Genomic DNA, 18627 nt, shown 5'->3' with positions numbered 1-18627 from the left:
TCCCTCAGTGTTTAAGAGCAGGAGCACAGGCTTCATCTCTTTCATACAGCAGCATTTAACAACAGCATAAAGAATGCAGTGACAATAACGACTGACGCACATACAGGATGTAGGAAGAACCCGCCACAAAGAAAGGCCAAGGTTAGAAGGATCAACAATCAATGAGAGCCACTATTTAAACACTCCACATTGTGTTTTAAGCCATCATATTCAACATTTCACTGCATCAGAGGCAAATTCTAAGAGCTCACATTTGGCTAAAAGTCTTTAAAACAACAGTCTGGGAAAAGAAAAATCTTAAAGTGAGAAAATCACATTCACAGCACTAAACTAACTCTTACCCTGTGATAAAAGCTGCTGGAATAGAACCAACTATGGAGTGTGCCAAGCCCTACAGTCAACCAGGCCTCAGTCTAACTACCCTTATACCAGGCTACAACCTACAACCATGTGAGAGTGGGGAAGTAATACACGCTGCTGTGTGACAGTTATGGCAGCAGAGCGCAGGTCCAACGCACCTTAATATGGTTGGGCTCAGTGGTGGGGGGTGGGGTGAAAAGATAGCTTGTGCATCAGATCAAACTCTTGAAACAACCAGCTCAAAACAATACTGACAGCCCTCGTCTCTTTAATCCAACCAACCATTTCTACTGCCCTGTGAGGTATGATTTAGATATGATGAGATGGATGGGCCGTAAAGATACAGAATTGGTCACATCCATGTAGCCCACACTCCTATGGAGGGACACACAACACTTCCAACACTCAGGAACATCCCTCAAGCCTCTTCCTGGTAGATATCTCGTTCCTGCCTCATCCCTGACAACCATGATTTTTAATTCTTCCACCATCAATTTATTCTACCTACTGTAGAATTTCATATAAATGGATATCATGCTCATTTGAGTCTAGCTTCCTGTATTATATTTACCATGTTTTTGAGATACATCTATCAGTACTTCCTTTTAAGGTATATGTATAGAGGTAACACATACATAATAAAATTCACTCTTTTAGAGTGAATCTTGAAAAGTGTACAGCTGTTTAAACCCAACCTCAATCATGATACAGAAAACTCTTATCAGAGATGTACACTTGTCCTCTTTGTGGTCAATCCTCACCTTCCTCACCTTTCAACAACCACCAATGGGATTTTTGTTTACTTCTTTTCCTTTTCCAGAAAGTCAAGTAAATGAAATATGTATGGTCTATAGTCTTTTCAGAGAAGTTTCCCTCATGCAGTACTGTCTTTTGAAACTTACCTATGCTGTTACGTGTATCAAAAGTGTATTTATTCCTTTTAACTACAAAGAAGTTGGTATTCCATAATATGGACATACACAATTATCCATTTAGCAGTTGGTGGCTGTTTGGCTGTTTCCAATTTGGGACCATTACAAATATAGATAACATTTGCAGCTAAGAATTATGTGGACATAAAGTTTCATTTCTCCTAAGTAAATACCTACAAATGGAATACCTGGTCACATGGTAAGTGCATCCTAGTCCATGCACCTCTTTCTCCTGGACCATTTCCCTAGCTGTGTGTGGGGGGGGGGGGAAGGGGGGATGGTGAGCTTCTGTCTGGGAGGGAAAATTCTAATACTCTATAGTTTGCATATCATATTTCTTGTGTTAGGGTCTATTTCCCTGGCTTCTCCAGGCAACCTGGTGGTGACATTTGCATATTCCAAGAGTATTTTACACAGTTACTCTACTATGCTAACTGCCTTTTATCACTTCCTGTGTCCTTCTTTGGAGGACAAGGGCCACATCTCATTTATCATTTTGTAGCAAGTGTGCTAGTTTGTTTGCTAACATGTCAAAAGCTAAAGTCATTTTGGAAGAGGGAACCTCAATTTAGAAAATGTCCCTCAAAAGACTGGTCTGTAGGCAAGCCAGCGGTACATTTTTTTGGCTGATGACTGACGTGAGGGTAGTGTGGTGGTAGGGTAGACAGGTAGTCTTGGCTGTATAAGAAAACAGGCTGAGGATAACATGAGGAGCAAGGCAGTAAGCAATGCTCCTTCATGGCTTGTGCTTCACTTCCTGCCTTGAGTTCCCCTCTAATGTCCTTCAGTGACGGACTCTGATGTGGAAGTGAGGCTCCGTGAACCCTGTCTTCCCCAAGCTGCCTTTGGTCATGGTATTTATCACAGCAACAGAAATCTAAGCAGAGGTTCTGTACTGCATCACACATTTAGGACAGGTATTGACAAAGGCAAGGGGGATGGTTCAGTGAAATGTTTTTCAAGAGCTTGAGTTTAGACCCCCAGCAGCCACGTAAGAAGATGGGCCCGATGGCCAGCATCTCTGAGCCTTGTACTGGGAAGGTGTAGCTCAAAGGACAGCTGGGGCTTGCAGGCTAGCTGAAGCAGTGAACTCCAGATTTCGTGAAAGACTTCTAATAATAATAATAATAATAACAATAACAACAACAATAATAATAATAAGCAGCAGAAGCAGCAAAGTGGACAGTATCTAAGGAAGTCACCAGACATGGATATCTGGGTTTCACACATATGTGTGCATGTGTAGACACATAAACACAAACAGACACAGACACACAATAATTAAGAGCCACTGAGGAAGGGAAAAAGAAAATTATGTATAGGTAAAAACCAAAAAACAGCTGCTCTCTCCTGGCCTACTACATACTCATGACAAAGCTATAAGTCAAATACAATAAAAATAACAAGAATTCATTTTTTAAGAAAGAAAATAAATTTATTTGGTTCACTGCCAATAGCTACCATAGCAGTAACAGAAGAACCACCTGCCAAAAATAAACAGAAATTCTTATTAAGAAAAACTTATTAAAGATACATTAAGGAAAAAAAATCTGGCAAAAGATGGTTTTTGAGGGAGTAATAAGTGGGAAAAAAAATGGTCTCACCAAGACCTAAGAGATCATTAAACACAGCACACCACTCTTGTTGGAGACAATGTACTATACCATCCCAGAAGTAAGAGCCCAGCTGCAGCTGCAGTCCCAGGCAACTGCAAGTGTTGACCCTGACCAGTGCCCACTGTCAACGAGATTCTCTTCTGTAACGGAAATGCTTTTCACCTCAGTCTAGGACTGGAGCTTATAAGCAAAATGAAAGTGTTTATAATGAGTCCTAAAAGAATTCTGGGGAAACATAGATCAAGATCACACAGGAAAAATGACCTGAGTAAGCAGAAAAAACCCAGTGTGGACTTTTTTTTTTTTTACCTTGCCCCTAAAATCACTATGCCATCTAGCTACTGCTGTGGACTCAGCAGAAACAGTGTTCTTTTTCAAGCCTGATCTGCTAGAAAAGATGATGTCATTGTTCCTGAGATCTAGTTACAGGACAGCACAGGAGAATCCAGGATGTGAGGCATGCCAAAAGGAGTGGACTCATCAGAGTAGTCTTTATGTGGGTGGGGAAAGGGCCAGATAACTGGTCTCAAACTTGGCCTGGCCATTTACTAGCCACAGGACCCAAGACAACTTACTTAAGCTTGTCCACCCTTTCCCCTTGTCACAGACCAAGGGTTTTGTGGTATATGGTTGGTGGTAAGTGCCGACAACATTGTTGAAGACAAACAGTAGCCTCTTAGCACCTATGTTTCTTCTACAGTAAAGGCCCCTCCCTGTCTAAACTGAACAGAGGGATAAACCGAAGAGAGGCTTACCTCGAAAATTGCCCCTGCCTTCCATTCTTTTACTGTTGGTGAAGAGGTTTGCATAATGGAGAAAGCATGCTACCTTTGTGCATTACTCTGACAATCACTTATGGACACCTTCCTTTTAAAGAACATGGCCTTACCCTAGAAAATGGTCAAGAGCAGAGGTAACAAAAAACTAAACCAGATTTCACTCAGGAGGTGTCCTCAGCATACCTGCTTCTCAGCAGGCATGACACTGGTCTCAGATCCAAACAAGACTAAGCTAGTCATGTCCGTGTCTGGTCCACTCTATCTCACCCTGGAGAGGATCAGGGTCAGGGCCCATCACTTCAGCTACTCTCACAAAAAGAAGATTAAACTCTCACAAAAAGAAGAGTAAACCACAGTCAGCTAACATCCTTTGAAAGACAGCTTAACATCCTGTTGGTTTTGGCTGTTTTTCTTCAAATGGTAAAAAAAAAAAAAAAAAAAAAAAAAGAAAAGAAAAGAAAAGAAAAAGTTGCTCTCATAGTAATTTCAGAGTACCAATTTCCTTAGCACATAGGAGTTGCCACTGAAGCGTATTAGTTCACATTGTACCACATTTTCACAGTTTAAGAAGTCAGTACAATTTGACTATTAGAAACATGTTTTATTGGGGAAGGCATCCAAAAATCATATCATTGAAGTCCTATGATCAAGATGGGAGATTGCCAAGCCTCATCCTCTGAGGCCCCTATTTTTCAGGCTGAGTCTCTTTCATTCAAGTTCTTTTACTCACTAGCTCTAGAACCAGAGATGACAGTGTGTTCTCAAGGTCTCCAGCTCCATGTCACGGCAAACCACTCACTGGGTCCTTCTGGATGTGTAGGTTTGCTAAATAGCATTAAATGGCTAAGTTTCAGGCTGCCTATCACGGTTGGTATACAGGTAGTAATGACACAGTGCAGGCCCATGAGTACAGCAGCATCCTAGAGCAAACTGATGCTCAGAAGACACCGCGTTGACAGTAACATGCTGCTGCAATATTACTCTCTGCTCAGCACACAACCAGGACTGGAAAAGAGTTACATGGGTAAATGAAGCACTACCTGGGAATGCTGAAGGGACCTGGAAACAGTACAGGTGGCCAGGTGCGGAGAAACCACAGGATAGCAACCGCCGGTAGCAGAATGTTCCTGGTGAAGGCCAGAAATTACCACTAAAGGCATATAGGGAGCCCCATCTCTACATTCTTTGTTTCCCCTAAAAGTATGAATGCTCATTTAAGCCAAAACTTCCAGGAAGCTCTGAATTCCTGTTTACGCTGACACACATACAAAGCTTATAACACAACCCCCAGGGGAGGCTAAGAGTCAGAGGGAGGCAAAGAGATCCACACAAACAGACAAATCCTATCTCACGGGGAGGTTAATGAAGCTCACAGAATCCCAGGGCTGACAGGAAGTGGAATCAGAACCACAGAAGCCAAGGAGACAGTCAACAACTTACAAAACTCCAGACGCCTGAGTTTTTTGGAGCTGGACCCAGGCAGGGAAGGGACATGAGACCCTGTGTAATGGGCCCTGGGATACTACTCTGAGTCAGAGAGAGCTCCTGCCCTTCTTCCACACTGACTTCTGAGAATCCATTCCTAAGCTTCCAACAAACAATCAGGTGACGGACTAAGACAGAAATATCCAGAAATGCCTTCAGGGTTAGCTACTAAGAACAAAGGATTTTTTTTTTTTTTTTTAAATACCAAAGGCCATGAGAAATTTAGCAACATAGGCAAACAGAAGAAGAAAGGAAACATATTTAATCTTAAAAGGTTTCAACAGTTGGAGTCACATTGTTAGCTCCCACTTCCACCCTCAAATAGGCTGCAACAATTCTAAGAGTTGCAAGCCTTACAAATCAGATCTACTGGAAAGCCTACTGCCAGGCCACCAAGAAGCAATGAAACAAGCATTCATTCAACAAGTTTCCCAACATTCTCTGTGAGCAAAGGTACTGCTCTGGATGAGAGGGACAGAACCAGCAGTGACACCGTAGCAGCCATCATCAAAGAGCTTCCACTCCACTAGGAGAGAGACACACATAAATGACACCAGAGGACTTGCCAGAGACCCTGCAGAAACATCAAGACAGTGCTAGAGCTCCAGGGTGTGAGTCCAACCCGCATGGGGAGGGTTAGAAAGAAGACCACAACGATGTGATGCTTGGCTTTGCCTGCAAGAATGCGGGTGACCTACTAGGTAAAAGTGGAGGTAGTTCAGGTACAAAGGGAAGAATTAGAACAGGTCCCCAGAGCTCGGATTTGACACACAGGATGAGATGGGAAGGCGGGCACTGTGAGGAATTAAAAAAGACACTCAGAGGCTTTGGAGAAACATCTACACATACGACAGGAAAAGTACCATGAAGCAGCACAGAGTAGCATGTGGGTGACACGACAGTACCCTGTGCTCAGCAAGACTTCAGAGAAGAAGCAGGGCCAGGCGAGTTGTAAAAGTCAGACACAGAACCTGTGGACACTGGCGCACTTCCCTTCCACGAGATCTGCTTTTTAAAGACACTACAGCCTTTTCTTCACTCTGTACTTCTAGATCCTGACTTATCTGCATCTTCTGCTCAACAGCTCCCCTACTTGAGCATCAGTCAAATACATGGTCTAAAGGGCCAGACATGGTGCCAAGTGCTTTCTTTGTTTGCACTGTCTCACTGGCTCTTCACGGTCCTCTTAGGAGGGAGATACCATCAAGCTGTCACTTACAGTCTAGAAAATGGAAATTGGGGTAGCTTCCTGAAAAGCATCCAACCAGAAGTAGGTGTGAAAGGGGTTATATATTCAGGCAGCATAAGCTCTATGAACCATGTTCTTTATTTCCCTGCTCTGTAAGCCCCAAGCATGCAGCACCACTTCTGTCCTTACCCTGTGTATCACTCCACACCACGCTGGCACTAGCGTCACTGTATTGGTCACCCTGTGTGGTTTTGAACCAATGTCCAGCATGTCCCCAAAGCCATCCTGGCCTGATGAACTTTCATACTGGCAATTTACTAAGTTCCTATCCATGGATAAAGCAGATGTACACAGGCAGCCTTGGTGTGACAGACACAGCTAGCAAGGCATAAGGTCATAGGTTTTCTGATCCAGGTTGTGAACTGCTTGTTCCACTTTCTCTGTACAATTAAAAAAGATAAGAGAGAAACAGAAGGGAGGAGAGGAGAGGGAGAAAACAAGCAGGAGGAGGGGGAGGGGGAGGAGGAGGGGGAAGAACCTACTAGGAAGAAGAATAAAACGAAAAGGAGGAGTCATCGGAGAATGGGAGAAAGCACACACTGGTACCAGCCAGAGCTTCTTGGATCTGTTCCCAGTCTGGCTGCCAGAGAGAGTTCTGGAATATATTTGTTAGAGCTGGATTCCTGTACAGCCTATTACAGACTTTTTCTGGGTCTACTCTGACAGAGAGACCTACACTTCAGTTTCAACCCCTATTCCCCACACAGAAAGCAAGTTACTCCTCCAGAGATGCTAATGAAAATTCACCACTGGCCTTCTTGGTAGGATTTGCATCTACTCTGTGAGATTATAAAAGCAAACCCAGGATGTGCCCCTGAGTCCTATAGCATCACTAAGCCCCACTATCCAAGGATCCCAAGACCGTCCTCACAAAACACAAGCCTCTGGCAGCTCCTTACCAAAACAACTGCTGCGGTGTGGAACAAAGGTTTTACAGGCAGTGGCGATAGCTAGTTCAGCAGAGATTATTGTCTTAATGATCAGGTCTTCCACATGGGCCATCAGTGCTGCAAAAACAATCTTTTGTAATGAAAACAGAAACACTACAACGCATGTATTAGTAGGAGCAGACTATAGGTCACAGTGCAATTATAAAAGCATGTATGCTTATGCAAAATGCATCTAAATGGTAGTCTTCAGAATAGGTACTACAGGGCAGGCATGCCATTCGGAGATGGACATGGGTGGAGGTGGCCTGTGACAGAAGGCAGAGGCCACAGAATGAGCCTTTCTCTTCTTTCTCCCTCTCCTAGCACCATCTCCCTGAGCATGAACAGAGGCTGCTTGCACACCGCTTCCCAGGCTGCTCAAGGCTCAGCAAGCGTTCTGTTTTACTCCAAGCACATACTCAAATTCCACTCTGCATTCTCCAACTCAGCAACAAGAATGAAGAGTTTAACTTAGAAAATTTGAACTCAGAGCCAATACAGAGATAGGCAGTGTGGTATACAAAACACCAAGACATCTTAGTTAGCAGTACAGCATTCAAGAAAGGTAAGTTTACTGAGGACTAAAGAGAAAAGTTGATACTTTCCAAACTAGAAACAAGAACAGAGACTTGGCGGGGGGGGGGGGGGGGGGGGGGGGGGGGGGGGTTCATAGGAATCTGTTCTCCACTGTAAACCACAGAAAAAAGAACAAGAGCAGTCACCCACAGGGCTTCTCAGTAACATTATCAAGAGGCCCTGGTAAGAAACAACAGTGTTATAACAGTGCAAAGGGGTGAGATCAAAGGGCTGGAGAGATGCCTTGGCAGTTAAGAAGAGCACTTGCTGCTCTTGTAGAGAACCTGCATTTGGTTCCCAGCACCCACGTGGAGCAGCTCACAACCTCCTGTATTCCGGCTTCAGGAGATCTGATAACTTCTTCTGGCCTCTACAGGTACTTGCATGCGTGCGCGCACGCGCGCGCCGCACAAACACACACACACACACACACACACACACACACACACACACACACACACACCACCAGATAAATAATAGAAAAAAATTTAAAATAGAGTCTAAAAAGAAAATATCTGATACTCACCGGTTGTATCCTTGCCTTCTTGTTTCAGGTACCTAAGCATGGCACTCATGCTCCACTTGTTCCCATAATCCTCCACTTCTGGATCATCACAACTTAAAAAAAAAAAAAAAAAAGGAATTGAGGTCACATGTGCCAGGAGACCTGCCTTTCTTTGCGATTTGGGGTTTTTTTGGAAAAATAATCACTTTGCTGACTTCTCTCTGGTTCTTCTTAAGACACTGTTTCTATCAATTCTTAAGAGGAAAAGCAAACAGAGCTTGATTTTATGAAGAGGGTAAAGAGGAGAGCTAATTCTTCCACATCAATAAGTGAAGAAAGGCAGGTAAAATGTAAGCGAGTTTAAGAATAGTTATAATGAATTAACAATGGGATGTAACATATCTAGTCTTTGAGTCAATGTCTCTGAAGCATTCACCTCAGATGCTATTCAGACCAGAACTGAGTTGGGACAGGTTAGTAAGCTAATTTACTACTGTATTTTAAGGAGCTAACTGCACAGACTAGCTTTGTCACACTGACCAAGCCTCCTGTCTCTGGTTGTGACAGCTCCTTTCCCAAACTTCTCAAGTACCACTGATGACACAAGGCAGCCTCCTACAACAAAGTGGTGGATGCGGTAGGCTCCCCTGGGTGTCGTCCTACAGCCGGGCACTTGTGCTTTGCCACTAACTTCTCAGTCCTTCACACCCTCTCCAGTTAACTATCCCTGCCCATCTAAAGGAGGGGCATGGCAGCTTTAAGCAGCCTGAATGCTGCTCACAGGACACTCAGTGACACCTCTTTCACTTCAGCTACCACCAGACACTTCCAGGTTCCTTCCTCCCTTCCTTGGAGCTAGTGGAAACTTATTTTTAGTCTGAATATAAAGAGACTATTTGGTCTCTTTTCTATTTTTCCACTTTCTGGCAAAATTATAAAATTACCAGGATGAAAGAAAACAGAACCCAGATAACGTTCCCACACGTTGGTGCTGCTTCCTGCTTCTTGTGAGATGGCCTCATTCCTTTCTTTAGTTTTCCCCCTTTCTTTTCTGATCCTAGTAGTGTATTTTAGAAAAATTCAGAAGATACATAAAAGCAAAGGAGAAAAACCTAGAAACTGACTACCCTAATTTTACATTTTTGTAGTTAAGGAGTTAACATTTCAGGACATATCTTTCTCTCCTTCCTCAGCAGAAATAACAGCTTTAGCTAGTAGACTCATTTCATCGGATGCTGGCTACAGGTACTGTCTCAGTGTGCCTTGCCATCAAACAATACGTAAGATGTGTAGTGATCAACTGCGTCTACACACACATCCTTAAGGTTAAACTCCTAGAAATAGGACTGCGGTGTCAAAGGATACAAATAATTTTAAGCTTTAGATGTAATTTCCAAGCTGAAAGTCTTACCACTAAGTTAAGTAGGGAAAGACAAATGGCAAAGAAATACTTTGATTAATGAGATGGCCCTCTGTCTGGGTACACTATGGAGAAGCAGCAGCAATAGCAGCAATGCCTCAAAACTGACACTTGAGGCGCTGGAGATGGCTCTCACTACCAGAGCACTCACTGTTCTTCCAGAGGACCTGTATTCAACTCTCAGCATCCATTCGGAGGCTACTAACCCCATCGGGAACTCCAGTTACAGGGGGATCTGCTACCGTCTTCTGGCTCCCATGAACACTAGGAACATACATGGTACACACACAGCCAAAACACTCATTTACATAAACTAAATTTTTACGGTGCCCTTCCAGTATCATCTAGGTACCCCTAAGGTTATGTTCCAGTGCAACATGTCAACTTTGCACATCTCACCACTCACAGCTGAGGCTGACTTCCAGCCCAGACCCAGCCAGTACCTCACATAGTCTCCACTCTTCTTATTCACACTGTAGTTTGTGAGGTGCATGAACTGGTTCCGAATATTCTTGGATCCTTGATCGTACCGCACAGTTGCAAACCTGACAACAAGAACATGGGTTAAACAGCAGGAACAGTTTCAGTGTGACTGGAGATTGTGGAGATGGTGATAACACAGAGGACATTTCATTATCTCACAAGGAGGGGGTGACAATATTATCTAGTGAATACTCATCTCTGCTAAGTAACAACTGCTGTGAAAAGTGTTTTCTATGCATCACCACATATCAAGTCAATCCGAAAAGTGACTCTATGAAATTGATCCATTTTAAATAGATAAAAAGCTAAATATGATCCACAAAGACTGAATAACTTGGCCAGGTATGGTTAAAAAACAAAACCAAACACCGTTAACCCCAGAACTCAGGAGGCAAAGATCTGTCTGGTCTACACAGAGAGTTCCAGGTTAGCCAGGGCTGCAGTGAGACCCTCCCTGTCCCAAAGAAAAAAAAAAAAAAAAAGATTGAAAAACTTATCCGAGATTCAAACTCCAAACCCCATGGCTTCACCATTCTTAGATGCTGCTTCTCTTATCTCTTTTATCAATGGGAAGAATGAAAATTCAAAATACATTATTCACAAGCGGGGCAACTATATATAGGATGCTACAGCTATGACGCTTCAAGGAACACCTACTCTGGGTCCACAAAGTGACTGGAGCAATATTATACAAGAGACAGGAAAAGGGGAAAGTGGAACACACTAACACTGGAACAGCACTCACTCATGGCTCAGAAAGGCCCACACAGCACTACTGAGAGGAAGCACCACATCAGTAGGGCCCAGTACAGGAGGCTTTCTGAATTTGGAATGAGCAAAAGACAGGATTTCACCTAGAACCTACAACAAATAGGGCAGCAATCTTATGTCCTAGACTACAAGACCAAAGCATGAAACATGCATGGGCCTCTGCAGGCAGCAAGCAGGAAAAGAGAAAACTGCCCAGTGATGCTTGGCATCAAAAAGGCCTCTCAAGACAATGGTGACAGTGAACACCAAGCCTTACTCATACACCGCTGGTGGTGTATCGCCCAGCCTGTAAGCACTTCCCCAAAACACATATCCAAGTGTGTGAAGAAACCTAGAAGGCCACAAGTTTATTTTCATATGATTTACAAACGGTTTACATATGCTTACCCAGACTATGAAGTCAACATGATTTTTACCGCATTAAAAGTCAGCATTTAAATTTTTTTCCTTTTCTGTATTTCTTTTCACCAATCCAACCACCTCCACTCCCTAATTTTCTATACCAGAAAAATACAAGAGCCAAAGAAAAACAAATAAACACAAGAAAGCAAAATAAACAAACACAAGGCCAGGAAAAAGGATGTGGATAATGAGAAAATTTTGACCAGGCATATATGGCTTGAGAGAGCTAGACAAGCATTGTGTCTATGCTTGAGAAAGACCTCAAAGCTTCCAGAAACTTCTAGGAGTTACCATTTAATTCTTTGTCATCATATGGTGGCAAATGAACTTTGCCTTTACATCCCAATCTTCCTACAGTAAGTGATTCTCAGAGCAGGAAGAGTCACTCTGTGAATTCTCTCTGAATGACCAGGCAAGATCCAAGACTGCCTCCCTCCAAAAGACATTAACCCATGGTGACAGATCACTTGTCACCATCTCCTTGTCATAAGGATGAAGTGGGGGGGAGAGAAAGTTCTGGTCAAGGAAGGTGTCTCCTCTCATCTAACTCTGCGGACTTGCCTCCTTTTCTTCCTCCTCTTCCTTTCACTACAGCATCTGATTCTAAAGCCCAGCATGCACAGTATTACAAACGCCACAGTGGGCCTCTCCAGGGTCTAGGAAACAAGGTGAAAGAATCAGGGTGAAGAGAAGGGTAACAGCAAATGCCCCTGACAGGGCAAAGCACTAACTCTGCTGTTCCTCAGCTCAAAGAGCAATGCAAAAAGACCATACAAGAGAAAGTTGAGCTTAGCCTGTTAGATCGTACAGCTCTTGCGAGTCTGTGTTAAACAGCCACATTTACCTCTGATCACCAGTGTCTCCTTACTGTCTAGGCAAGAAGTCACACAACTCTCAGATCTGGTACCTACAAAGGTTTGGTGTTTTTGCTTTTAACTTTAATGACTTAACTAGTTAACTTCTTTCCGCCCGGGGAGGAAACAGTGTATGGGCTGAAAAGCAAGCCCTAGGAAGTACAGGAGGTTATCTAGGCAGAACAATAACCCTATGGGATCTCATCTGAGTGGGGAGGAAGCTCAGTAAGGGCAAGAGATTGGCTACAAACCAGAAAACTAACTAAACAAATGTGTTAAAGCCTGGGGGTGGTGGCACACGCCTTTAACCCAACACTTCCAGAGGCAGAGGCAGGTGAATCTCTGAGTTCGAGGCCAGCCTGATCTACATAGTAAGTTACAGGACAAGAGCTACACAAAGAAACCCTGTCTCAAAAGAAAAATAAAATAAAAATTAGTATGTTAAAGATATTGGGAGATAGCTTTTTCTTTGTTGGAACGGAAAAAATAAATATGCAAAAGACAAAAGCCAGTTTATACTCTGAACTTTGAAGTAGAACTGTAAATGCTAATATAACCCCATTTCCTGATAAACAGATACAGAATGAATGTGGATGTCCATATGAGAAAAGGGACATACATACATGCCTCCTAGGTCTGTCTATTGCAAGCCCCAGAGCAATGAGATCATTAAGAACCAAGCCTTCGATTCTAAATGCAATTCTCCATGGCCAAGTACCCAGTGCTCCTTGTAGATATGACTGATCCAGGGCTGAGTCAGAACAAGATGAGCCTAAAACATTTTATACTCAAAGAATGATGGAGACATGACAAAAGGACACAAAACCTAGGGTAAAGGGGCCAACACTGTCCCAACCAGAGCATGAAAATAAAACAGTATAATAAAGGGGTCCATTAAATAAAATAGAAATCCTTTACTCTGCATTAATAAACAAATGAATATATAATAGGAAGAAAAAAACTTTTCTTAAAGTAAAATGCCAACTTATACAAATACAAGGATGACAGGATTTGAAAATCATCATCGGGCAGGCACTGATGTAATAACTCACCAAGCAAGAAACACCAATAGATATAAAAGATTTGCTGAAAGGCTGGAGAGATGGCTCAGTGGTTAAGAGCACTATCTTCTCTTCCAAAAGTCCTGAGTTCAATTCCCAGCAACCACATGGTGCCTCACAACCATCTATAATGAGATTTGGTACCCTCTTCCGGCATGCAGGTGAACATGCAGGCAAAACATGTATACTTAATAAATAAATAAATCTTTAAAAAAAAAAAAAAGAGGGATGAGTATTACATGGTTTCCAACTACCTCCTCATAATTCTTGGTGATCACAGAGGGAAGACAAAGCCACTTCACAATGAAGGACTCTCAAAATCACTACCACTAATCAAATACTAAACAATTAGCATGTACCATCAAATATACCAAAATGAGAATTTATCATCGCTTCTGTGGGATTCTGACCCCAAATGAATAAGCAAAGTTTAATCATGAGAAAATACAGGCAAACCCAAATTGAAGGACAATTTGCAAAATGACTGGCCTGTCATTTTCCAAAATGCTGAGGTCATGAAGTCACAGGAACACTGAGGAACTGCAGACTGCAGGAGTCTGAGGAGACTTGACAACAAAACGCCATCCTTGATTGGGTCTTTTGGCTAAAAAGAATGTTAGTAAACAATTTGGCAGAGCTAAATGGGGTCTCTTGGCAGGTAAAGGCTGGCTCGTCACACTTTTCAGATAGCTTCTTCACAAGTCCAGATGGCTTCAAAATTGAAAGTCTTAAAGGAAATGAGTAGGGTTCTTATGACGCTTAGAACAACAGAAGACCGGTCATTCCACTATTGGTGACTTTGGAGCACTGCACAGCACAAGCGCCTTCAGACAGGAAAGGCTGCTTTGCCACTTTCAGTGTCCACTGGGAAACACTTAGGATTTGTAACCGTTTCATTAGAGCAGTGGTTCTGAACCTCCCTAATACTGCAACCCTTTAATACAGTTCCTCTTATTTCGTTGCTACTTCATAACTGTAATTTTGCTACTGTTGTGAGTCATAACATAAATATCTGACATGTGTCCCCCTGCAAAAGAGTTGTCAATCCCATAGGTTGAGAACCAGTGTATTAGCCTTCCATACACCACTACACTTCATCCAGTCCAGGCCTGAAAGTTTCATCAAAATGTCTCTATAACCAAGCTAGACGAATCAATTATTTCCTAGGTAAGCTCATCCTAATTTAGCTGAAAGTCACATGATGAACGAAGTAAAAAATCTCCTAGGGAGATCAACATTTAAGAGGGTTGGGCCCTCCAATGGGGTCTCATGGTATATCAACACACTTCAGAGCAGGCCCCATGCCCAGCACATGGCCATACAAAACATACTCAACAGTGTTTTTGAAGATTTTTGGGGGGAGGGGAGATGTCTTAGATTGCTTCATTTGAACACTTCTTTGCCTTACTAATCTTATGCTTATATAGTATGTCTTCCAATTTTGTGTTTTTATGGGCTTTGTGTATGTGTTTCTTGTGCTTTTTTCTTTGTTGGTGTTGCTTAATACTAGTTTTGGGTTCTTTTTTTTTTTTTTTTTTTTTTTTTGCTGTTGTTTTGGTTTTCTTAATTTGCTTGTTTGTTTTCTAAAGAGAGAGAAAGAAACATGGAATTGGACAGGTGGGAGGTGGGGAGGATCTGGGAGGAGATGAAAGAGGAAAAACAGTGATCAGAAACATAGTATATGAAAAAAATTATTTTCAATTAAAAAGATAAGTGAATGTTACTCAAAAAGCGAGAAAGAAAAGTACACCACACCCTCAAGATGGCTCAAGAGGAAAAGGCACTTGTCACCAAACCTGAAGATCCGAGTTACATCTCTGTCACCAACACAGAAGGAGAAGAGAATCAGTTCCCATAATTGTCCTCTGATTTTCATATGTGAACTGTGATGCTTGAGCACAGAAACAGACAGATAAATGTAATTTTTAAAAATCTAAGATTTAAGAAAGCCCACACAACAGAATTTTACACCTTGACATTTATGGCAAGAAAACATGGGGATCTTAATTACTTAGATAATCTGAACTCTGGACTCTTTTATCTTACAGCTCCCTGGTAACAAGAGAACTGTGGGCCCATCGTTTAATCAATCTGAAAACAAATATGGATTGTCTCTATTTTGAAAACGAAGTCTTAAAGCTATGCTTTCTGTTTGCTGATGCTCCTCCTTGGAAGCAGGGCAGCAGTCACGGCTTCTCTGAAGCGCGGAGCTGAGGCTGTGAAGAAAGGGCTTAATGTTAAGACATGAAACAGGCTCCGGCTTCCAACACTTGATTCACAAGCTTTCTGCCTGTGTGAAGAAACCACACTGAGTTCTGAATGTAGCTCTTTCTCACACTAGCAATGTGCACGGGTACTATCTTGTTACCCTGAGCAGTACAGCAAGCTGTAGCCAGTTGCCCACACCATCAGGAGGGCGACAACTGATAGGAAACAGTAAACCATATTGCTAAGCTAACGTTTCTGCCGGGTGAGGTGTGTTAAACGCCTTTTTGTAGGCTGAAGAGATTAAGAGCTCAGAAATTAAGAGCTCACTGGCTGCTCTTCCAGGAGACCTGGGTTCAATTCTCAGTAACCATGTGGCAGCTCTAAACCACGTGTAACTCCACACACACAAGCAAAACACTTATGTGTATAAAATGAAAATAATAAAATCTTTTAAAAATGCATTTTCAACTGAGGGACTAGAGTTAACCCTTGATAGGCAGACAAACAGGAAGAGGAGTCATGACTAGGAAACAAAGATAACAAACTTCTAGCTTCTTCCTCACATTTCTGACCAGACACAAAGGCCTAAAGCCCTGAAGGCTTTCCCTCCAGCCGCTAGAGCCATACGGTCAGTGGACCGGTTTGACAAATTCAAGGTCCTACAAGCTCAAGGCCAGATCGGAACACGGTTAACCCAAGTTTGTGGACCTATCGGCTTCCCTGTCTTTGTTCAAACTGGCCAACCCTAAATTCAGGGAGGAAGACCCCCTCAAAGCTTCCAAGTCTCCACTCTGCTGGTCAGGGTCTTTCTCTGGAAGCGCCTTGCAGTGTTTCATCACCCTATTAAAAGCCTTTCTTTGCTGGCTAATTTTGTGAGCTGTGCCTAAGATTTTTCCTGATGCTACTTGTTGCACTTGATATTTGAGGTGGGTTTTTGTTTCTTTGTTTGTTTGGGTTTTTTTCCCACTGCCTTTTAATTCTTTAACTGGCAGAGGAAAAGAAAAAAACAAAATGATCAAGACCCCTGGATGATAGCAAATTGATGCTGGCTATGCTGGAACATAACTCAATGTAAATCAAGAAGCATCTGTGGTGGGCACTTGTGAATACTGCTGGAAAGTGCACTTTAATTGCTTGTTTCAAGACCTTTACCAACACAGAAGCAACGGGGGAAGTAAACACAAAGGCAGTGAGCTCTTAGGAACTGCCCTCCCGTGTACACACTGTGCTGTGGCCGGAAGAACCTGACAGCGTCTACTCTTACAGTCAGTCACAGAGCCTCGACGGAAAGAGTTAGGTACTCAGTTTGGTAGATACATTTTCTACATTCAGAACAAATGCACAAAGAAAGGAGATTGCTGTAGTGGCACATGAGCTATCTTTAGCACTTATAAGCCGTCCTGCGCAGAGAAGCCTGGGCAGTGAGACCAGCTCAGCCACCCTTGCCAGAAGCCACTGGGTTTCATCCTGGCCTGACCTAGAAAAATCTTATGGAGGAGAACAAGAGGCCCAAGAGCTCTGATCTGCTGTCAACCAGCTGCAGCAGGGATACTGCCAAAATGCTGCAGTGCCTGGGCAGCGCCCTGCAGAGTCTGGGAGGGGATTACCAGCCTGATCCTCTGTCCTGGGAGCCAGGAATGACTCAAACTTCACAAACAGCAAGGGCCTGCCAGGGAGAGGGACAGTGAGGCTAGGAAGGGCTTCTCCCCATTGTTGCTGTCTCTTCCCCCACTTGCTGTTGTGGCAGATTCTGGACACTCTGCAGTCTGTGAGGTAATCTAAATTCCTTGGCAATCAGCAAGTACCTGAATTCTTTCAAAACCACAGGAATCCAGCACAGAAAAGGTAAATATCCCCCTGGAGCCAGTGTTAATTAGCAAGCAAGGCTACCGAAGGAGGGCCTGGAGGTGGCAGAGGGAAGCAAGGCATTACAAAATGATTTGGGGTCTTTTCTGCATTTCCACTGGGTAATATGGCTGTTGGGGGGTGGCGGGGGTGGCAAAGCTGCAAAGAGGGCTGCACTAGAAAAGGCCTTTTCAGCATCTTCCTCCACTTCTCTGAGTGGGAGTAAGCCTCAGAGCCCCCACAGACACTTTCATAAGCTGGTGCTACCCTTCCTTGAGTCACTTGTTTACCACTCAGTATCTTTATAATTAAAAAAAAAATCCTGTTTCAGTGCAAATTTAGCTATTAACTTTGTCTCAAAAGGGAATTTCTCAAATCATTTATATCCCAGATTGGATGCCCCTACAGTTGTAAAATCCAGAACAAAGCCTTTTTGAACTCTACTTCTGATACTAAAAAATGGATCACCACCTTTTGATGAGGACAATACCCCTATCTTTCGAAAATAAAATCTCTCCTTCCTACAAGTGAAAAATAGTGTGAGGATTCTACAGCAGGGACCTGCAAGGGTATTTTACAACAGCAACTTGCATGGGGATTTTACGGCAGCAACCTGCATGGGGATTTACAGCAGGGTCCTACATGGAGATTTTACAGCAGGGCCCTGCATGGAGATTTTATAGCAGGGGCTTGGATAAGGTTCTATAGCAGGGCCCTGCATGGGGTTCTACAGCAGGGCCTGCATGGGAGTCTACAGCAGGGCCTGCATGGGGATTTTACAGCAGGGCCCTGCATGGGAGTCTACAGCAGGGCCTGCATGGGGTTCTACAGCAGGGCCTGCATGGGGATTTTACAGCAGGGCCTGCATGGGAGTCTACGAGAAAACCACAGCAGCATACAGAGCAGCATTACTACCAGGACCATGAGACTACTGCCTCAAGATAAGCAACTTCATTTTAGTATCTCAAAGAAAAAGTGAGAAGGAACTAGAAATCTGGTCAGTGGCTAACGGCACTTGTTACTTTTGCAAAGGATCTGGGTTCAGTGCCCAGAGCCCACATGACAGCTCAGATCATCTCTAAGTTCAAGAGGATCGTGCCCTCCTCTGGCCTCTGCACGCACTGCACACACTTAGTGTACTTACATATATGC

The 18627-nt window shown here is 43.2% G+C and overlaps 1 protein-coding gene across 1 annotated transcript in view; it reads right to left on the bottom strand.

Moving 5' to 3' along the window:
- Positions 1-18627, bottom strand: part of Ttll5 (tubulin tyrosine ligase like 5) — a 249816-nt gene that overhangs the window by 189467 nt on the left and 41722 nt on the right. The window contains exons 10-12 of the mRNA XM_051149557.1: positions 10295-10396; positions 8453-8544; positions 7321-7428 (exon numbers count right to left, since the gene is read on the bottom strand). Coding sequence (XP_051005514.1) covers positions 7321-7428; positions 8453-8544; positions 10295-10396 — 302 coding nt within the window. The remainder of the gene's footprint in view (positions 1-7320; positions 7429-8452; positions 8545-10294; positions 10397-18627) is intronic.

This window comes from Acomys russatus, chromosome 1, assembly GCF_903995435.1.
Source record: "Acomys russatus chromosome 1, mAcoRus1.1, whole genome shotgun sequence".
NCBI lineage: Eukaryota > Metazoa > Chordata > Mammalia > Rodentia > Muridae > Acomys > Acomys russatus.
Note: the sequence above shows the minus strand (reverse complement) of the source record. Positions and strands in the feature narration are given on the sequence as shown.